The sequence below is a fragment of the Cryptosporidium andersoni genome (genome assembly GCF_001865355.1).
Source record: "Cryptosporidium andersoni isolate 30847 chromosome Unknown contig_63, whole genome shotgun sequence".
Classification (NCBI taxonomy): Eukaryota; Apicomplexa; class Conoidasida; order Eucoccidiorida; family Cryptosporidiidae; genus Cryptosporidium; species Cryptosporidium andersoni.
Window position 1 is genome coordinate 64,854 of NW_027122887.1, and position 21,956 is coordinate 86,809.

At 25.8% G+C, this 21,956-nt stretch overlaps 10 protein-coding genes across 10 annotated transcripts in view; 4 read left to right on the forward strand and 6 right to left on the reverse strand.

The window, feature by feature from the left end:
* Positions 1-698, reverse strand: part of cand_018220 (uncharacterized protein) — a gene marked incomplete at both ends in the record, with an annotated part of 4,120 nt that extends 3,422 nt beyond the window's left edge. Inside the window, one exon of the mRNA XM_067212056.1 lies at positions 243-698. Coding sequence (XP_067067195.1) covers positions 243-698 — 456 coding nt within the window. The remainder of the gene's footprint in view (positions 1-242) is intronic.
* A 1,319-nt stretch (positions 699-2,017) lies between these two features.
* On the forward strand, positions 2,018-3,556 carry cand_018230 (uncharacterized protein; the record flags this gene model as incomplete). Its single annotated transcript, XM_067212057.1, has 1 exon — positions 2,018-3,556. The coding sequence occupies one exon, from the start codon at positions 2,018-2,020 to the stop codon at positions 3,554-3,556; it is 1,539 nt and encodes a 512-aa protein (XP_067067196.1).
* A 112-nt stretch (positions 3,557-3,668) lies between these two features.
* cand_018240 (uncharacterized protein) lies at positions 3,669-5,813 on the reverse strand (the record flags this gene model as incomplete). Its single annotated transcript, XM_067212058.1, has 1 exon — positions 3,669-5,813. The coding sequence occupies one exon, from the start codon at positions 5,811-5,813 to the stop codon at positions 3,669-3,671; it is 2,145 nt and encodes a 714-aa protein (XP_067067197.1).
* A 152-nt stretch (positions 5,814-5,965) lies between these two features.
* cand_018250 (uncharacterized protein) lies at positions 5,966-6,461 on the forward strand (the record flags this gene model as incomplete). Its single annotated transcript, XM_067212059.1, has 2 exons — positions 5,966-6,343; positions 6,408-6,461. 2 exons carry the CDS (start codon positions 5,966-5,968, stop codon positions 6,459-6,461), a joined length of 432 nt encoding a protein of 143 aa, XP_067067198.1.
* Positions 6,462-6,663: 202 nt separating this feature from the next.
* Positions 6,664-9,027, reverse strand: cand_018260 (uncharacterized protein; the record flags this gene model as incomplete). The annotated part of the gene is made up of 1 exon (XM_067212060.1): positions 6,664-9,027. The coding sequence occupies one exon, from the start codon at positions 9,025-9,027 to the stop codon at positions 6,664-6,666; it is 2,364 nt and encodes a 787-aa protein (XP_067067199.1).
* A 232-nt stretch (positions 9,028-9,259) lies between these two features.
* Positions 9,260-12,502, forward strand: cand_018270 (uncharacterized protein; the record flags this gene model as incomplete). The annotated part of the gene is made up of 1 exon (XM_067212061.1): positions 9,260-12,502. The coding sequence occupies one exon, from the start codon at positions 9,260-9,262 to the stop codon at positions 12,500-12,502; it is 3,243 nt and encodes a 1,080-aa protein (XP_067067200.1).
* A 112-nt stretch (positions 12,503-12,614) lies between these two features.
* Positions 12,615-15,617, reverse strand: cand_018280 (uncharacterized protein; the record flags this gene model as incomplete). Its single annotated transcript, XM_067212062.1, is given in 2 exon segments — positions 12,615-15,439; positions 15,452-15,617. 2 exon segments carry the CDS (start codon positions 15,615-15,617, stop codon positions 12,615-12,617), a joined length of 2,991 nt encoding a protein of 996 aa, XP_067067201.1.
* Positions 15,618-16,029: 412 nt separating this feature from the next.
* Positions 16,030-19,737, reverse strand: cand_018290 (3 5-cyclic nucleotide phosphodiesterase domain-containing protein; the record flags this gene model as incomplete). Its single annotated transcript, XM_067212063.1, has 1 exon — positions 16,030-19,737. One exon carries the CDS (start codon positions 19,735-19,737, stop codon positions 16,030-16,032), a length of 3,708 nt encoding a protein of 1,235 aa, XP_067067202.1.
* Positions 19,738-20,062: 325 nt separating this feature from the next.
* On the forward strand, positions 20,063-20,767 carry cand_018300 (uncharacterized protein; the record flags this gene model as incomplete). The annotated part of the gene is made up of 1 exon (XM_067212064.1): positions 20,063-20,767. The coding sequence occupies one exon, from the start codon at positions 20,063-20,065 to the stop codon at positions 20,765-20,767; it is 705 nt and encodes a 234-aa protein (XP_067067203.1).
* A 603-nt stretch (positions 20,768-21,370) lies between these two features.
* Positions 21,371-21,916, reverse strand: cand_018310 (uncharacterized protein; the record flags this gene model as incomplete). The annotated part of the gene is made up of 1 exon (XM_067212065.1): positions 21,371-21,916. The coding sequence occupies one exon, from the start codon at positions 21,914-21,916 to the stop codon at positions 21,371-21,373; it is 546 nt and encodes a 181-aa protein (XP_067067204.1).
* Positions 21,917-21,956: the final 40 nt, after the last annotated feature.

The following is a 21,956-nucleotide window of genomic DNA, read 5'->3' on the forward strand; positions in this document are numbered from 1 at the left end:
TGTTGTTGTTGATTTTGTTGATTTTGTTGATTTTGTTGATTTTGTTGATTTTGTTGATTTTGTTGATTTTGTTGATTTTGTTGATTTTGTTGTTGTTGAAGTTGTTGTAATTGAAATTGTAGTTGTTGTAGTTGTGGTGATCCTAAATTTTGCTGTGAATGTAACTGAAATGGTTGAAGTTGTAGTATTTGTTGCGACTGTTGAGGTAACTGCTGGGGAGAATGATTATTTGAATTATTTACTTTTGATTGTATTTGTTGACTTTGCTGATATATTTGTGATTGTTGATTTGTTTGCTGTACTTGCACTTGTTGAGAAATATGTGAAAGTTGTGATTGTATCTGGGATTGTTGTTGTTGATTTTGTTGTTGTTTGTGTTGTTGAAGGGCATGCAAAAATAACATCTGCTGTTGTTGCAGAGGATTCAACCCCATATTTTGAAGTGAATTTAAGGATGCAAGATTCTGTACTTGATCGTAGGTTGATGAGTTTGATATTATATGTAAGTTTGTATTATTCTCGTTTATACGACTAAAGTTATGGTTCATTAATAATGGAACATTAGATTCAACATGGCCACTTTCATTACAAGGACTTGAACTTTGTGTATTTCCAGATATTTGAAGAGTAGAACTTTCAAATGAAGTACCCTCAGCTGTTTCACCCTCAAGAGGTTTTTTTTGATCGTAAGCTGACATTATTAGCCTACAAATTTAAAGATAAGTCCATCACTATATACAAAATAATATGTTCAATTTTTGACTGTATAATGTGCGTTGCGCCCAGACTTAAGAGACAGCACCGGACGGATAGTTACATACACTTCATCAAAGGGTGACAATTTTTGAAGACCTAGACGTATATAATTTTTATTTAAGTGCCTACTTTCTGGAATATATTGACAACTAGTACTAGTACTATAACTTGCCACTTAGTGTGCATTCATTTTAATATCATCTTAAAATATATGGGAATCTCCAAATTTCCCATCAAATGCTATACAACCATTATTTCCTATTCATATTTCTAGCCAAATTAGAGTGGATATTTAGATCTTCTTAATTGTATTAATACTCAATATTTTTAGTCATTCTTGGAATTTTCAGATATATTAATATTAATATATAAATTATATATCTAATATTTTCAAATTATAGATTTATAATTGTTTTGCAATATCTCCAATAAATATTATCTGTATCATCTTCCAAAATTTTCATAGTAATTATTATAGTTTTAAAAAATTTAATCAATTTGATTTTAAAGGTTTTTTAGATTTATTAGATTTCTTTAATATCATACTTTTATAATATTACTTATTATTTTCTTTTAATATGTCTGTCTAGTCTGTTTAAATTTAATAATTATTTATACTTAAATATCAAAATATTATTTAATGACTTATATATATATAGAATTACCTTTATAGAATTTGTAAGAGTCAAATTAATATCCTAATTTAGTTCTAACTGAAATCATAAGGACATTAGTTTCTATTTTATACACTTCCTAGAGTTTTTAAATATTACATTAATTATAAATATAATCTTAACTAAAAAAATTATATATCTGTAGAGAGTGGATATTTTTATATAAATAATTAAGATAAATATTAAAGATATACTAAAAATGTGGAGTAATATTTTATCTACAAGCTTAATATAATAAATTTATTTATATTAACTTGAATATATATTTCAGGAATAATTTAAGTATATAATTATATCTTATTATTAATAATTCCCTATAATTTTAAGAATTATAACTTTTTTTATTTTTTGGTAATATGGTATAAAAGTATGGTTATATATTTCCTTATACATAATAAATGTTATTACGAATTAGAGTCTAAACTATAAAAACTATTAATATAGCGGTATAATTGGGGATAATTAAAGTTTATTATAATATTAACAAATTTTGAGCTGGAGTGATACTAAAAATTTATATTCAATCTTGTTTATAAATATTTGGGAGGATTTAAATTAAAAAAAAAAAAATTATTTTAATAATTTGAATGGAGGAGTTTATTGCAGGTAATTTAGTACTCCCTTTTTACTATTGTTCAGATAGAATATTTACATCATGTATATTCACAAGTGATAGAGGGGGGGGATTAAGATTATGTTATCATACTTTTAAGACAAATAACCTACAGGAAAGAAAGGGAACAGCTGTTTTATCTCATGGTTATTCAAGCCATTCATTAGCTGAATTTTTAAATTTAGAGTTAAATAATAAAGAAAAAGATTCTGAGAATTCTCAAATAAAAAAAATAAATAGTATAAGTAATGAGAAAAATAAACAAAAACAAACAAAAGATGATTTATCAATAAATAAAATTTCATTACCTATAAATCCATTGAGTAATTGCAAATATACAACTACATATAAAAATAGTTATATTGAACAATTGAATCTTAATGGATATGATGTAATTATGTTAGATATAGAAGGTCATGGATTTTCTCAGGGTGTAAGATATAATATTGAAGATTTAGATAACTGTTCTTATTCTATCATTCAGATGCTTCAAATGGAAATAATTAGATATAATAATTTAGATAGTAATCTTGAGAGTACAAGTGAAAACTATGACAAATTTGATATTGTATCTTTTACTTGGAATACTAATGATACAAATAATTTATATAAAGGTGAATATGTGTCAAATTTAACAAATATGACAAATTCTAAAAATTATATACCCTTAAATAATAGGATTTGTTGCCATTGTAACTCAAGAAATTGTTTAATTGAGAGGACATTCGGTGAAGAATTTATTCTTTGTGGGATATCAATGGGCGGTGCATTAGTTTTGAGGATATTTGAAATAATAGGGGAAACTTTAGGAAAATCTTCATCCTTATCCTCATCATTTTTATCATGTTTTTCATCACGAATATGTTGTGGTATTTTATTATCACCAATGTTAAGTCTTGAGAAGGTTCAAAGGAAATTTTCAAATAGATTATTATTACCCTTATTACCATTGGCTAGTTATTTTCTACCAAATTTACAAGTTGGATCTCATAGTTCTAATCCAGTTTGTGAACATATATTTTCATTTTCTAGAGATGATCCACTAACATATAATAAGAGAGTAAAAGCTTTAATGTGTAGGACATTGTTAGAATTTGTGAAATTAGTACAAGCAAAGTTATGTTTTTATCCATTACACATACCTTTACTTATATGCCACTGTGTACATGATTCATTAACTGATTTCGATGGGAGCAGAAATACAATAAATACTTTACAGAGTATGTATAAGGAATATACTGATGAGAACTTTTCTAATAATAGAGGATCATCAATGAATGATATAAAGATACAAAAATCTAATTTTGCATTATGGCCAATAACTTCTAATAATATGTGGCATGTATTAACAAGAGAAGTGGGATATTTTGATTTACTTCAAGATATATTATCTTGGATAACAAGTAAATCTACAAAACCGAATACTAGATTAAATAAATTGAATATTGGCAATACAAATAATATTTGTGATTCGCTTTATAATACACCTTCGACTGGAATAACTAGTGATTAGTTAATTATTTTCATTAAGCTTTAAAATATTTATATGAAATATTTGACTAATTTATTTTATAATATTAAGATATATAATAAAATCATATTGAATATTAGTTTTATTTGAGAAGTTATTTTAATCTAAATTTCATGTTTTTTAAATATGAATATAGAGAGTAATTAGATTTTATTCTGAAGTTACTTGATATCTTCCCTTTCTTGTGAATTTCATTTATATTATAATTAGATTCAATACTTTGATCATAATTATTTTCAATAAATTGATTAGATGAAATAATACTATTAGTACCATATTTTAAGTTTGCATTTATTACTTCCAAATTACCTACATATAAACTATATGCTAACAATTGCTTTCTTTGTCTCTCTAATTTAGTTTTAAGGTTATTAATTTCTACTTGATATGCTGTTTCAGTTTGTGCTAATGTTAATTTTGTTTTTATTAGCTCTTTTTCTATTTCATCTATCTCATATTTATTATTTTTTGATGTATCTATACTTTTAGAATATTGATTATTATCATTAGTAATATCAAATAATTTATTATCAACAATAGTATTGGACTTTTTTCCTAAAAAGTTTGTTTGAGAACTTTCACAATAATTGGTTCCTCCAGTATTATAATCAATAGTTTGACTTGTTGCAGTTGCAAAAAAACTTGAATTACCATTTTGTGAAAAGAATTCTGCTTCTACTTCATCTTGAATATGGTCACTTTTTTGGGTTTGTTGTATTTGTGACAATTGTTTGAGTAAATCTTCCATTTGATCTTCTAATTGCTTAATATGTCTTTCATAAACATATTTATCTGCTTCTCTTAGTCTTCTCAATTCATCACGGATTGCAGTAAGTTCGCTAACTTCTTGTTGAAGTAAGCAATAATCATTAAAATTAACAAATTTTTGATTTTTAGAATCGAAATTTTGTATATCTCCTGATATTTCGGATTTAGATTTATATAATTCATTTCCAAGATTTGTTTCTACTCTTAGCTGTTGTATTTCCTTCATTAAATCACTCTCTCTTTGTTTCCAAGATTTCTCTCGCTCAATATATATTTGTAATTGTTGATTTAGTGAATTAATTTCCACATTACATTCTTCCAATTTTCTTCTATATTCTTCTTGTCCCATTTGTAGCCTTTGAATTAACAATTCTTTAGATGAAGGTGAAGAATCAGTTGCAGAATTTATGTTAATATCTATCCCTTTTGAGATTATATTTGAATCATGACAATAATCACCCATAATTATATTTTTTTCAGGACCATTGTAACTATTTAAATTATTTATTATATTTGGATTTCTCATATCTTGATTTATAGAAGTATTCATGATGTTATTAGAGTTTATAACAGGATTTGAATAATAAGGTTGTGTAGTTTTATACATGATCATAGGCTGAGCTTGAAATTTACAAGTTATATCATTTTCATTAATAATTGATTCAGTCTCAGTTCTTTCTTCTGCTTCTTTATTTAAATGGTTCTCTATTTCTGTTTCTTCATTAATTGAAAACATAGGTATACCTAATGCAGATTCATTTATTGATTCTTTTATTTCTGTTATTATATTAGAAGATGAGTTTTTACTTATTGAATTTGTAGTTGAAATATATTTTGGTTTAAAATTTTCCATTTGAATAGTTGTATTTCCAGTATCTGGAGTATTAAGAGCACCTATTAGTAATGTTTCATTAGTTACAGTGGTAAAACCAGACATCATTGATGCTGTATCATCAAAATCATCTGATATTTGGCCTAATGATATGCAATTTATGTAAAATTCTATATAAGCATTTGGATCTGAACATTTAATCAGTGGAATCTCAACTCTTGTGGGGCTTATTAGTTTAGAATCTAATCTTTTATAATTATTTACAAATGAAGATAGTTCTAAAGGAACTTCGCCAATTACTACTGCTATTGGATTATCCTTGTATTTTGCATATATAATTAGTCTTGAATCTTTTGGAAGATACTCATCACTCCCTTTAGAAGTAAGTCTTCCAGATTTTTGTGGTAAATTTCGAAATAAAGTTACAATTAATACTAATGATTCATAAAATGGATGTATTGTACTACCATTGACACATAAAACGCTTTCCTTTCCAGACGTTCTCTTTGGCCCTCTAATCCAATCTATTTTTATTTCACACTCTTCAAGTAAAATAACATTTATATTCTCTACACGTAATTCATATCTAAATTTCTCACCATATTGCCTGATATGTTTAGCTGCTCTTATAATTCTCATTATTTGTAATGAATCTTTTCAAATTAGTAATAATAATCCAAATGTGGCGCTGTAGGAGAGTGTTTACTATAATTGACGTTTAATTTCGTAACTTTTCCTTTTTATTATTATTATTATTATTATTATTTTATCTAAAATTAAAATATAGGAATATGGCAGGTCAATCAGCAAAGAAAATTGCAAAGGAAGCTTCAAAATATAGAATTATATATTTAATAATCTTATCATCTTGTATTTTATTTCACTTCTTATTTAAGAGACTTTACAGCTTATCTTATTATAAAAGTTGGGATTTTATTGGTATTTCAGTCATTGCAGTAATATATGTAGTAACTTATTCTGGAATTATTTCCCGTCTCAAAGTTGGTGCTGGATACTCAATTTACCAAGATATATTTATTGTAAATACTATTGTTGCATTACTTTCCATATTTTCCAAATATGCGTGGTATATCTACTTAGTTATTCCAGGATATCTTATTTATAAAATACTGAAACTAATAATTACTTGGGTATTCACTCCAGAACCTGTAAGTTTTTGTAATTATATACTTTTTCAAATCTAATTTATCTTTCTCCCTTTAATCTTTTCAGGAATTACAAATGCCAAGAAAAATTAAAGGTTATCATGGTAGTAAGAGAATGTGATATCTTTTTTTTCTTTTTTCTTAGAACATTGCTGAAGTCATCCCCTATTTATCTCTTTTCCTAAGTATTACCTTTTTAAACTTTAGGGGAATTAAGTAATAATATTAAAACTATAATATATAATTAAATTTTAAGATCCTAATTCATAAACTAAAATTAAGTGTAATGGTATGCATGCATGCATATAGTAAATACCACGCAATTACATGACATTTCCACTTAACATCATCTTTAATTTACTTAATAAATATAAAGTCATACTATCCTTTCCTTCAATTATTTCACTGAAAATTATCCCAATATCAAGAAATTCTTGAACAAATTGGATATTTTCAAATTTATCAAATTCCTTATTAGCCCACAGTAAGCTTACATGTTGTAATGTCTCAATAATATTATCTATAGTAATATGCGTAGATTTAAATTTAGTTAGTTTTTGAGTAAAGTGTGCATTGAAAGTATCACTCCAGTGATATAACATGAAATTAACCATACCTTCGAAATCCATTATACCGATATAGGATTTAGAATTAGACTCATTTGTTGCTAGTAGCTTTAAAGTACTTGATTTCACATTACAATATTTCCAGAAGTGTTCACTTTCCACTAATGGCTGATAGGCATTAGTAGAACTTGAAAGTTTTGAAGATGTAGATGCAATCGAAGATTTTTCACTTGTATGTTGGTTTGATGATTTCAAGATATGCATTAAGTATGGTACCATTATTTCAGAAAGCAATTGTTGACAAGATAATGCTATAGTTACAGGAGAAAATGAATTCTTTGCTGTTAATAAGTCTTGATTATATATATTAAGTGATACAATATTCATTTGGATATTGGTATTAGATGGGAAACATCGTTGAAAAACTTTATTAGTTTGGAAAGATTTACGAAGAGTACTATTTAAAATAATATCAGAGTCATCAATTCCTCCAATAAGGCTAGATTGTAAAATGACACGTTCATCAGGCCCCCATACACGCTTAAATAGTTCACATCCAATATTCCACTCAAGTAAAAGTAATAGAGAATCAACACTTCCAGGATATTTTGAATGTATATTTATAACATTACTTGCAATCAAAAACGAAAAGAGGACTCTAGGACTTTCTAAATCAATTATATAGTATTCAGCTTGTAAATCATTATTTAAAGATATTTTCTGATCTTTAGTATATTCCAATATGTATTTTGTAATATCCTTAAATTTATCTAGATTTGTAATAGGTGGAAATGTAGGACTATATAATTGATCAATTTCTAAAGATTTGGACGCTTTATTTAAAAGAACTTTTTGTTCAATTTCATTTTTAGGAGTCATATTATCATCAATATCTTCACATTTTGAACTTCCATTAGGTATATCTTTCATTATATCTGATAAATTATTTACAGATTTATTTGAATTTATTAAAATATTTTCTGAAAAAATAACTTTTGCTGAAACAATTCTAATTAAAGGTAGATTTTCAGGATCTATAACATGAAATATTACTTTTCCATCATTTAGATTTTCATAGTGACATGATACAATAAAAAGCTTAAGATTATGAAATCCATCACAAAATAGATGAGGATTTAGTCCTAATGGAAACTCCCATGAAAACTTTATTTTCCCTGCATATCCAAAAATACGATATAAGATTATACCTCTAAAATCTAAAGAGAAAAAAGAATCACATCCAGCACCAAATTCAGCAAAACTATTTGATTCAATCACTTCGGGAGGAAATTCTATCCATTGACCACCAAAAATCAAATTACTAAGTGAAAATGGAGCATTTGGACCATGTGAAATAGTATCATCAGTACAATCAGATAGATGAATACTTGGGACTATAGCAGATGAGAAAGTTGTAGATGGTAAAGTACGACTTTTCACTAAATTTTTGGAATTTCCTTTCTTAAAAGGAGATAAAACTAAATGCAAGTTATAATTAGTACAGTTAACAATACGAATATATAAAGATCTTGGACATTTTCTTAGTCTTCTATACCAATCATTACCCATATTTAATCTATGATAAAATTTTATATCTTTTTTATTATTAATTTTATGAAATCTATCATCTTTTTTTAATTGCTGAATATAATTAGATCCTAATTCAGTTTCACTTAAAGTTGCCCTAGTTATTATTCGTCTAGATGATTTCTGAGTATCATTGTATAATTCTAATGAAAATAAGTTACGAGAATTATAACTATCAGCTCTATCAGCTCTCAGATATTTAAAAAGGTTTATTGGCGTCTCAGAGCTACCTTCAATAAATATATCATCTTTTCCTATTGTACCAATTTGTAAAAGTACTTCACCAACACCAAGAATTTCAGACTCATATTCATATTTAATTACATACTCTATACCTTCAATAATTGCGGAATATTGAACAACACACCGCTTTACTGGTTGAGATGTTGTATTTGCACATGCATAAAATATCCGTTTCCCTGGTATTATTGATTCTGGAGGATGATATACCCAATCTCCTCTATCCAAAATATGATTTCGTCGAAAAAATGTTACAGATGTATCATTTTTAATAACTACTTCAAGTTGCTCCATAACTCTTATTTACATGACTGTAAAAGATATATATAACTAGATATGCAAATTTGAGTATAACTTCATAAATTTAGGGAAATCTAGATTTCTACAAAATTTCACTTAGAATAATTGAGGGGTATTTAATAGGCGGGAAATATTCGGTTTTTTTTTCTTTTTAATTGTACTTTTAAAATAGAGGAACTATATATAAGTAACTAGGGGACATTTGGAAATCCGATAGTTAAATCATATGATAGATGAAAATCAGGAAACCAAAATAAGTAAAATACAGAGAGACGATAGAATCAAGTCAATAGAACAAATTCGTCAATTTTTAAAGACTATTTTAATATTGGATATAAACTATCCAAATGACAATGGAAATAATAGAAGTCCAAATGGAATTTTATTAGAAAGTATCTATAGAACTGTAATAAATATTTGTAGCTATGGAAGATATAGTGATTTACTGGAATTATTGGAAGATGAATGTAATATAGCAATAGCCAATAATACAAAACTAATTTTGAATCATGATCTAGTAAAGAATATAAATGGAAATATTTACAAAGAAAAGGGAAGAATTGAAGACTTTTTAAATAAGTTAATTGGAATGGAATATGATAAAGATTTTAAGATACTATCCAAAGATTTTTTGGATATATTAATGAGAGTATGGCAACACCATCTCAAATCTATGGATTTGTTATGTAATGTATTCTTATACTTAGACTGTATGTATGTACGATTTAATTCTAGATTATTGGGGATTTCTAAAATTAGTGATATAGGGGATATATGTTTTTCAAGGATAATTAATAAATGTCCAGGTAACTTTGATTATTCAGCATGCCTTATTGGAATTATAGCAACTATAATAAGTACAATCAATAATTATCGTGATATATTTATAAATGGATTAAAAGGTGAAATTATATCTTTAAATCAGCTTAAATCGTTTATTTGTATTAGGAATATTTATGATTTACTAGTAAAACTAGGTTTCTTTATACCTAAATTTACTCCATTATATAAAATAATGACTGAACTATATTACAAATCTAAAATGAATATAAAACTAAAGGAAATGAGATTTTGTGAATATATCAGATTTGTTGATAGAGTTTGCCAATTTGAAATGAATTTATTGGGTTGTAAAAATAACAATCATAGTAATACTATACAGACTTTAGAAGAAATTGAATATTCATTAATAAATTTAAACAAAGTAAAATACTACCTTGTAAAAGATGAAATCCAGAATTCAGTAAAAGATATATATGTAATTTTAATAAATACACTTATTCCTTGTGACTTAATAAAGATATTTGAAGATAAGCATAATGTTGTTGTAAATAATAATTTTAATACAAACAACAGTTATATTTACAAAAATCCTTTATGTTACTTAATAGATAATGTTGATACTGATGCATTTTCTATTTTATATTTGACTTTTAAGAAAGTAGGAAAATTGAATATATTAAAGAAAGAAATGAATAGAGCTTTAATTGAAATGGGAAGAAAAATTTGCAACACATCATTGGATACTGATTTTAATGCTGATGTAGATATTAAATTATGTTTGGAAATGATAACTTTATTAGCACATTTATATAAGAATGTGGAGAAGATATGGGGAATTTCACTTTGTAAAGATGAAGATATTCATTACTCATGTATAAATGACTCATGGAATTATATTATGAATTTAGATGATGGAATATCTCAATATTTAGCCCACAATCTTGCACTATTCTTACATAACTCATTATTGGAATATTACATGGATATAGAGCAAAAAAAAAGTTGTGCTGTAAATATACAAAATATGGATATATCTTTATGGAATACAGCAGAAATTGAAAAAGAAATATTATGTGATGAGTCATATATTAGTACAAAGAATAAAATTAATGATGTAATATTACTATTCCGTTTCTCTAACTCTAAAGATGATTTTGAGGTTTATTGTAGGAAATATTGGATGCAGAGATTATTAAATAATTACATAATTTTAAGAGATGACTTTAATAAGAAAAATATAATCATGAATAGGAATAATTTTGATATTAATTATGACAAAGTTGACAATTATATAGATGATATTAATAATCAGAAATTACCAATATTAGAAATATATTTCCTTGAACAATTATACAAGGAATGTGGTATTGGATTTATTGGTAAACTAAATTTTATGTTAAAAGATTATGTTACATCTTCTGGTTTATTTAAATTTTTCTTAAAATATAAAGATATGATAGACTTAGAAGACAATGATATCATAGTAAAAAGTGTGGATTCCTGGTTAAAATGTGATTATATTGGATATAATATTAGTGATAATAATGATGAAAATGAGAGGATTCCAGTTAGAAAATATAGAAAAATAGAAAGGAATGACAATTTAACTAAATGTTTTAAGTCTGATATATTAAATTATAGAATACATGTAATTGCATCATCTAACTGGCCAATACCATCACAGTATATATCTATTGATAAAATATTAAGAAATAATGGAGAAGATTCAAATTATTTAATTTCTACTCTTAGTAAATTTGAGACATTTTATAAATTAGTATATAATGGTAGAAACATTCAATGGTCCTCTATATTAGGAATTGCTACAATTGAAATGAAGATTTTTGACCAATGTATAAAATCGGATTTGGGAAAAAATAATTTTGATTATTTTAAAATTGAAATTATTACTACATTACAGCAAGCTTTAATATTATTAAATTTAAATGAAAAAGACAGTATAATAATTCCAGAAGAGGAAGAGAAATTATTGATTCGACATTTGCGTGGCTTACTAAAAACTTCAAAATTGTATTTAAATAAATTTAGAAGTGGGGGAACTTATGTAAATGATGAACAAATTAAGAATGATGAGATATTATTACCTCCAATATTAATCAATATAAAGGATACTAATAATTCTGAAGATTTTAAAAAAGATGCTATTTATAAATTTAATGAAGAATTCACACTCAAATTAAGAAGTTTATATACAAATCATAAATATGAAATGGGAGATTTCGTTTTAATTTACTCAGTAAGTCAACCATATAATTGTATTAGTAATAATTTACATATGTTTGAAAATTGTGATTTGAATGAAGAACACGAAATGTTAGATAAAGAAGATGAAAATAAAGAAGGCAAAGATAATAAGAGTTTGAAAATTAAAAATAGCATGAAAAGTACAGCACTTGAATTAAAGTCTGTTAGTCTCGAAAATAGACAACATAGAATAGAAGCAATTATTATCCGCTATATGAAGTTTAAAAATAAAGAAAATAAAAAGGATATTATTCAATATGTTATTGATAACTTATTCCAAAATAGTGAAAATTATGAACCTTCAGCTACAATTAAAAAACAGGTAACTCAAGAAATAATTTCAAAATTAGATTTATTAGTACAGCGAGAATATTTACAACAAGATACATTAGACAATCAGATGTACATTTATTTACCTTAAGAGAATTTATTATTAGACTTTTTTCTCTACAAATAATTTCGACTTATATAGACATTTTTTTTAGAATACAATGAATTATGATCACTTTACCCTACTTTTATGAAATTTTAAATTATTTTGGTAATGGTTTTGGGGTTATCTTTATTTTTGGTAATATTTTCGGTTTTATATTAGTAGGTACTTTAATAGGTATCGTTTTTTCATAATGAATTTTACTTGGTTGATTTGTATCATTTGGATGAGGTAGAAGCACTGATCCTTTAGGTTTAATTGTAATTAATTCTTGCTTCTTTTTTACAATCAAGTGCGCTGGTACTTTAGGCTTTATCAATAAAGGAGTCTTTCCATCTATTAATGCTTTCTTTATTAAAGGTGGTGGTGATACTGGCAAAAATTTGGGTTGCTGAGGTTCCTGTTTAATAGCTGTTTGTACTTCTTTAATTGATTTTTTAGGTAATATTTTTTGTGAACCTAAAACAGATTCTTTTAAACTTTCAGATTTGTTCATATCAATACTTTTCTTTGTTGATAAAGATTTTAATTGCTTTATGGATTTTGACTCTATTAATGCTTTAGATTCTATTGATGGTTCAGACTTTATTGGCTCCGTATACTTTCTAGAAATTGATTTATTTAATTCTGGTTTATCATTTGATAAATTTGTCGATGTTGATGGTTTGGAAACTGATTCTAAATTTACACTTGTATGTGATTCTGAAGTATTTGTCTCCGATACTGCTATTGAGCTCTTTAATTTGGGTAACTCTTTTGATATAGAGGTTAAATCTTTGGGTATTGACTTTTCTATCTTAACTACTGAGTCTTTTTTATTTATACTTTCCTTTAATGTAATGGACTCTGATTTTTTAATACTTTCAATAGGTGATTCTTTGACATTTTCTGGAGGTAATGACGAGTTATCTACTTCTATACTTTTACTTTTTATCAATGGCGATGAGACCTTTTTAGGAGGTGGAATTGGAGGACTTTTAATATCTTTTACTTTTGGAGATAATTCGTTGCTTGTCTCATTTAAGACAGCCTTGTTAGGTATAGTATTAGTAGGAATCTCACGAATAGGCTTTATTTCATCTTGAGATGGTAAATTAGTTCGTGTTTTATTTGAATCATTCTTCACTATATGATGTAATTTTACTGTTTGAAATGTATCATCCTTCACTGGAGATTTTTCTTTTAATAAATTTATTTCTTTAGATAATTTACTTTTTATTGGTGTCACTGGTTTGACTAAATTTTTAGTATGATTGATACCATTATCTAAATTCTCATTTTTAACAGAATTATCAGCCTCCAGATCTGATTTTGTTTTGGATTTTGATTTTGCAGCTTTTGCAATTATATAACGCCCTGCTGGGAGCATAGAATTTACTGGCTTTGGAATGATAGATACATATGCAACTCCTACAACTTTATTTTTTGTATTTAAAATTTCCCATGCATAATTTTCAACTAGTGTAATTGGATCAATAAATGTTTTTGTAGCAGTACCTATTGGTTTACTATTGTCCGACTCATCCCATAAATCAATAACATATTTTGGTAATACTCCAGGACCTTTTGGTGGCAATTGATCAATATCAAGTAATATTTCAGAATCAATAGCAAATGTACCGTCACCTTTATCCTTAACATTTAGATATTCCGATCTTCTACCTTTATAATCTTTTGCTTGAATACTAGATTCATTATCATTCCTTATAACAATATATAATCTACTATTTTCATATGAATTTCCTATATTCTGTATTGAATTTATCTTTATTTGAAACCCTTTTAATTTCACCCCTGGATCCCCCTTTAAATGTAATGAGTCTTTTGGTATAATAGGGTTAAGCGATCCTTTATTATATACCGTCAATTCTATATTATCTAAACTTAACTTTTTATTTATTAAATCCAAGTTAGGTATTGGTGATAAAGGAGATTTTGGTGTCGGACTAGATTCAATGGTGGTACTATCTTTTTTTGGTACATTAGCTTGATTTGATGATGAGACTAATGGATTATCAGTATCTTTATTATCCTTAGAAATTTCAATTTTTGGTGGTTCCCATGTATCATAACCAGGAATTTTTGGAGGAGGTTCAACTGGTGGTGGTAATTCCTTAACTATACCCAACTTAAAATAATATATTGATCCATATAAAGAATTTAATCGAATATCTAACCCACGACATGGATGTAAATATTCTAAAATTAATTCCAAAATTTCACTCCTATCCATTGGTTCATGGAATGTAACATAACTACAAACTCCAGCAAATGCTTGTATTAAAGTATCCAATTGAGTATATAGCATATCAATCCTTTCAATCGTTTCTGTTAAACTATTTGGATCACCACGTAAATCAACCAACTTTTCTTGTAATGAATTTATACACTGTATTTGATTCCTTATTGTATCTTGCAAAGTTTTATTTTCTTCTTGTAACCAATAACTCTGTCGTTCCAACTTTTCCCTGGCTTTACGTTCTTTAGTAAACAATATAAAATAATTTCTAGCCTTATCTTCCAGTTCATCAACTAAATCTTCTATTATTATAGGATCAGTATTGTTAGTCGCAGACTCATGACCATATAAATTAGCTTTTGGATTTACAAAGACTTCATTAATATCTTTAGAATTATCTTTTAAATTTGAAGTACCCTTAGATATTGAAAAGTATTTTTTAGATTCTATAGTTTTAGGTCTATCTTTAATATAATCTAAAGGTTTAGAACTTATCTCAGATCTTGTACTAGCTAACATATTTCTATTATTTACAGCTTTTGATGAACTTAATATAGGTATTACTGTATTTTTTGATCTACTTAAGCTAACTTTACTATCTTTTTCACCTACTGGTGTTATTTTTGTAGCCATTAATTTCTTTTGATCTCCTATATTGTGAATATTAGACAACTCATCTTTTTTACCTATTAACTTACTAGTATTATTTTTATCTGCTTTTTTTGTAACCAATTCATCCTTTAAAATTAGTAATCTACTTCTGTTTGGTGGACTTATAATTGATTTCTCATTATCCATGTCATTTTCTGACACTGATTTTGGATTAATAGATTGCAATCCATTCTTATTAAAAAGGCTCTCCATTTTGCAATAATGAAAAGTTAATAATACCTAATTAGTAAGTTAATCTCACAAAGTATTTATATTCGACATTTGTGTATATAAACTACCCATTATTCCTATTTAATACTTTAAATATCTCAAATATTCTTGAGTGTACCTCAGCACACATATGGCGCTGTATCTAATAATTTGCATCACTCTTAGCTCGTATTAAATCATTGGTAAAATTTCACTCTAAGACTAATTCCAAAAAAAAAATTTAGCTAAATTTCGTATATATTAATGTACTCTACTGGCTATCCATTTTTAAATATTTAGTAAATAATAAGTAATTAAGTACTATTATATATTTAGATCTATATATTTAAAATATTTTAACTTTGATACCTCCTTTATTATCTAATTTATCATATAATTAGTTTAATGTACTTCTTTATTCTGTCTGCAAAAAATGTTGTCTATTTAATTCCAAATTTTGTATTGATTTCTTAAATATATTGGGACTAATATTATTCATTAAAGTGAAAAAAGGTGAACATATTGCATCTATAAAGCCAATTTGCATTGTACCTAAGTCTATTTCACCTGTTTTATCATTTAATCCAAGAGATTTCTCTAAATTAATTTGCTGTTCAATTTCTTCGAAAATAAGAACAGTCCACTTTTTATATATATCATAATTTAATAGAGGATTTGAAATATCAGCAGCATGTAGTAGTGTAATTTCATATAATTGTTTTTTTGTAAATATATAGGAATCATAGGTAATTTTTTGGTTATAAAAGCTAGAGTTAGGTAATTGAATACCAATATCAATTGAAATACTTTGATATGTACTATCCTGATTATCTTTTTGAAGGTAGTGTGTATATAAACCTATAAAATCCTGAATAGCTTCAATCAAAATATTATGGAAAGCCATATCAGTATACATAATTGCTCTTGTAATTATTCTTTTTGCAATTAAATAATATGGTGAATTCTTTGGAGGTATAATATTACAAGATTCTGAATTTAATATAGTTAATAATAGTGCTGAATGATGATTTTCTAGTGTAGAATATCCATTATATATTTCAAGTGTTGATAATATATTATTTATATAATTTTCACTAATAAATTTGTCTTGTAATTTATGGAGAAATTCATTATTTACTCCAGGATGATCAATATCATGACCTAAGGCTGCAATAACTAAACAATAAGCTTCAAATGAATTAAAAAGTAAACAAATTGATTCATCATCAAGCCATTGATTAAGTACCAACGCAACAGTAACGGCATGATATAAATTATGAAATGCATTTTTTTTATGATAGTATTTATCGAGAATGATAACAAAATTTTCTATTGTTGTAGTATTTATATTCCACTTTAGAATATCTTCATTTAATTCTGATTTATTATCTAATATTTTATTCCATCTATACATTAAGATATATTTAGCAAGATTAGTTAACTCTTTATATTCCAAGCCTAATATATCTATATTTTGCCAAATAAGTGGTAATTCTATTTCTTCATTTTTAGAAAGTTCTAAGTCACTATAATTTGTTTGAATTTCAGGTTCATGTTGAATCTGAATCATTAAGTTAGTCAAGTCTACAAGTTCCAGATAAGACTTGTCATTAATGTTGACCAAATCAGATTTATGAATATTATCTATATTTATATCCTCATTCTTTAACTTTTTTTGAGTTAAACTTTCATATGTTATTTTGTTAATAGGATCATTTAATACCTCAATATCATATAGCTTGTTATTATCTCCCTTTATTATACATGTTCCAATATTATTATGATTTACCAATCTATCCTCTATTTTACTGTAATAAAAATTAGAAAGTGTATTCTGTTGAAAAACATTGTTACCTTTACTTGTATTGTATCTAATAATCTCAGATAACTCAAATATTGAAATAGGGCTTTCATACTTTCCAATACAGTTAAACAACTGAGTATCTGAAATATCTAAAATTATAATTTCAGATTTCAAATTTTCGTGAATTTGATTATATTTATTAAATATCTTACTTGTCATATTAGGATATTCACTTTGAATTTTTTTAAATGTTACAAATCCAAAAATCCAGATACCTTGTTTTTCTACAAATAATGAAGATAAATTATTATTCATATTAAAATAAAAGAAATCAATCTTTTCTAGTATTATCTTATTTTTATTTATATTCACAAAGCTTTTTACTGTATTCTCATCAATCCATGATAGACCACAATAATAAACTGCCATTTGATTCTCTAAACTCTCCTCATTAACTTCTGGTAATTCAATAGAATTATAACATATTGGTAATATTATAGTATTTCCAAGAAATTCACTATCTAGTGAAGTATTCATATATACTGACATTTTTCCACCAAAAACAAAACTACACACTCTATCACAATATAAATAATTAATATAATTAACCATTGTATTTTTAGTCTCTGGCAAAGAAAATCCTAAAGAAGACTTATTATGAATTTGAGGAATTTTATATTTATTATATCCATTCTTCCTCCTTAAAATATCAATAATAAGGAACTGTGGTAATTTTTTCTTATCTGTACTATGCATACTACAACAACTTAAAAATTTCAAACCTTCTATATCATTATTAGCTAAATTATCTAAAAATGTATCTAATACCCTATTAATTGGGGGTACTAGTTCACCTATAGAATTCATCATTGATCTTGGAATAAAACATCTATTCGATATATTCTCAATACTCCAAAATAAATACTTAGATTCTGGTATTATGTTTGAAACTATATTAATTAATTTATAAAATTCCTTTGGATTACCAAGTAATGGTATTTCATTTTGCATATTTTCTGATATTACATAAAAATCATCTTTTCCCCTTATATTCTGATTAAATATAATGTCTGATATTTTTGCAATACATTCATTATATCTACAAATATCAGTATCAAGTTTATCTATACCATCAACCGTATTAAATATAGTACAATATTCAATACCTATAGAAACACAATTAATAAATTCATCTATTATTTTACAGATTTCTATTGCTATATTAGAAATATGTCCATTTAAGTCATATAATTTCATATCCTCTCTATTTTCTTCTTTTATATATATAAATTCATGAATACATATATCATATATTATTTTATACAACTCACAAACCGGTAAAAACTTCTCCTTTAAAATATTAATATTAAACTCATCAATTTTTTTGATATTTCTAATTAACTTATAAAGGTTTTTTTTACAATTTCTCTCTATAGATATTCGTTTCCTCCTTTGAAAAACATCTATTGTACCCAGAAATGTTACTAATAAGCATATTATGGGAATTGTACCTATTATAATGTAGTGAACTATACAAATTGATTTTAATTTATATAAAATTGATCTCCTTATATTATAATACTCCCCTTGTGTACTTTTTCTAAATAGCTTTATTGGTTGAACTATTTCAAATAATTGTATTGATATTTCTTGACTCTCACTAATTAAACTTTTAGTATTAATATTACATAAGTAATTTGCTGCAAGAAATGTACTTGATGTACTATTTATTGACTGTATTAATTCATTTGTTGTTATACTTTCACGTTGTGATTTATATAGTGGAGGAGGATCAGGAGATAGAGGGCCAGGTTGTTCATTGTATGGTATATTACTGGGTATCAATTTTTGTAAAAAGCTTACACCTCTTTTAATTATATTATTTATTTGCTGAGTATAATCTAATTTAGTTACTGGTATACTAAGTACCATTACTTGTTCTAAAGAATTCCTTGCCATATACCTTTGGATTAATATTTGATTTGCTAATGCTGTTCTTACTGATATATTATTTAATGATGGTCTAGATTGTTGCCTGCAAAATGTAGCAATTGAAAATCCTAATTGACCAATGTTGTATCCAAATGAAGCTAAAATTTCATCAAATTCTGCCTCACTTATATATATATCATTAGATCCTAACAAAGGAACCATTTTGTACATAAATAATGCATATATAATCATCCAACCCCAGATAATCCCAATAAAAAAAAATATTACATAAAGATTCCATGTAAAATATTCGTGTTTACTATTACCTTTAGACAAACCTGAATAAATTTCCCCAGTAGCAGTATCATAACTATAAAGACCTCTCATCTTTATATTCAGATATAAATATTCTCTATTAACCAATTTTATTTGTACTTTTTATTTTCTACATATTTACACTATTATGAATACTCGATAGTTATGTGGAATATGAAATTTATATTTGTAGTACTCCTGTGCATGCAAATTATAGCGCCATTATGTCAAGTAATTCGTATAACTTTTAATGTATAAAAAAACAAATTTCAAAATAATTAAGAATATCTTTACATAATATAAAGAGATATCTACTGTCTCCTATTATATGGATATATTCTGGAGAAAAATTGGATTTTCATATTGATTCTGGCTGCAAATAATCAGATTTATTCAAATGAACCTACAATTAACTGCCTTAATACTATTTCTAACTACTTTTTATTTATCTAAGGCAAAGTTTGGGTATATTGATAATGAAGTACATTCCGACCATTTATTAAACTCCTCTAGATTTGATGAATCCTACATTTTACAAGATAGTAATGAATATCAGAGAATTATTGATTATAATAACAATACAAATCTAAATAGGACTAATAAACCAAAAAATATTGAAAAATTTTGGAATTCAGCATTATCTCCTATTAAGAAAAAAAAAACTGGTCATTATATTACTAGAACTAATTTATTTACTTGTGAAACATATATTGATGAAAGAAAAAATAATATAGAACAGAATTATGAAAATAAAAATACTATAATAAATCAATCTGGATTAAGTAAATATTCAACAAAACAAAATTTTAAATTGGAAAATTATAAAAAAGAAAATATAAAATCTATTAATAATCCTAAGTTTGTCTCATGGAAATGTTATACAAATACAGATATTTATTGGATACCAAATGAAAAAGTATTGAAAAGAAAGTTTACGAGTTTAACTGATGAATTAGGAGTGGTATACAGTGTACCATATTTGACTAAAAGTTTACTAAGTTTATGTAGTGGTGGTTATACAGAATTTATTGGTAGTGGTAAGTTACCTAGTAATTTCACATTTGTAAAAATACATGATTGCATATCACTAGTAATGCAATGAGTATTATATATATTATTTCAATTTGCAAAGAATTCATAATAAAAAATTGAAATTTAATACTAGTAATAAATAGAAAAAGAATATGAATCCTTATATTAATGTAAAGTTGACCATAGTATATTTTCAATTAAAAAAACAATTATTTTGTTTAGTAGCTAAATTATACAATTCTTTTTATTAGAATATTCCTGAGATAACTATATACATAATCAGATATCAATACAATACATACAAACTTCAATTATTATGTACTAGTAATAAAATACAAATTTGAGTAACTATCTAAATAAATTATATTTTTAGCTATACTTTTCAAATGTTATGCTTATTATTTAACTTCTATAAATAATATTTTCATTAAGATATCTTAGTATCTGAGTAATAATTCCTGAACTTCAGAATTTTCTAATCATTTAAAATAAGCTTTTTAATAATTCAAGACTTTCATTAGCTAATATATCATTGTAAAATTCACTATAGTTCCCAACATAAAAACTAAGTTGTTATAATCAAATACTTCACCATTTCACTTATTAGACTTAATTTCCATTAATATAATTTATTATCATTCAGTTTACCCCAAATCAAATATTTACCATCGTGCTAGTCTTTCTTTTTCGGTGTTTTTTTTTGTCTTTTACTTTTATCACTTTTTTTGGGACTACTTGACTTCATATTTGGTACTTCTAGATTACTAGGTAATTTAAGTAAAACATCTCTTCCATGGCTACTATCTTCCTCAGTTTCACTTTCTACTGGATCTCCTCCACTCAACTTAGTGTTAACTTTTTTTCTCTCTAATTTACCTGTTAGATCTATATCTTTATCCCCACTTTTACCTACACCAGTTGCAAAAGCTGTTGTATCAATTTCAGGAAATGGATCAAATGGGTTTATATTAAGCATTACAGCTTTCTTGAAGTATTCATCTGGTAAATCTAGAGAAGTATCACTTAATTCATCTTCATCATCTACTCCAGGACTTTTTAATTTTGGTTCTGGAGATGAAGTCCCAGAACTGCCTAGAGTTCTTTTGAGCTTTCTTGATAGATCCTTCGATTCTTCAGAGTTCCCTCTATCACTTTTCTTAGTAGATGTACTAGAAAGGAATAACTTAGGAATTTCTACTTGATTTTGTGTATCGGCCATTCCCAAATGTTGATTAGATGATGGTCCTGGTAATGATGGT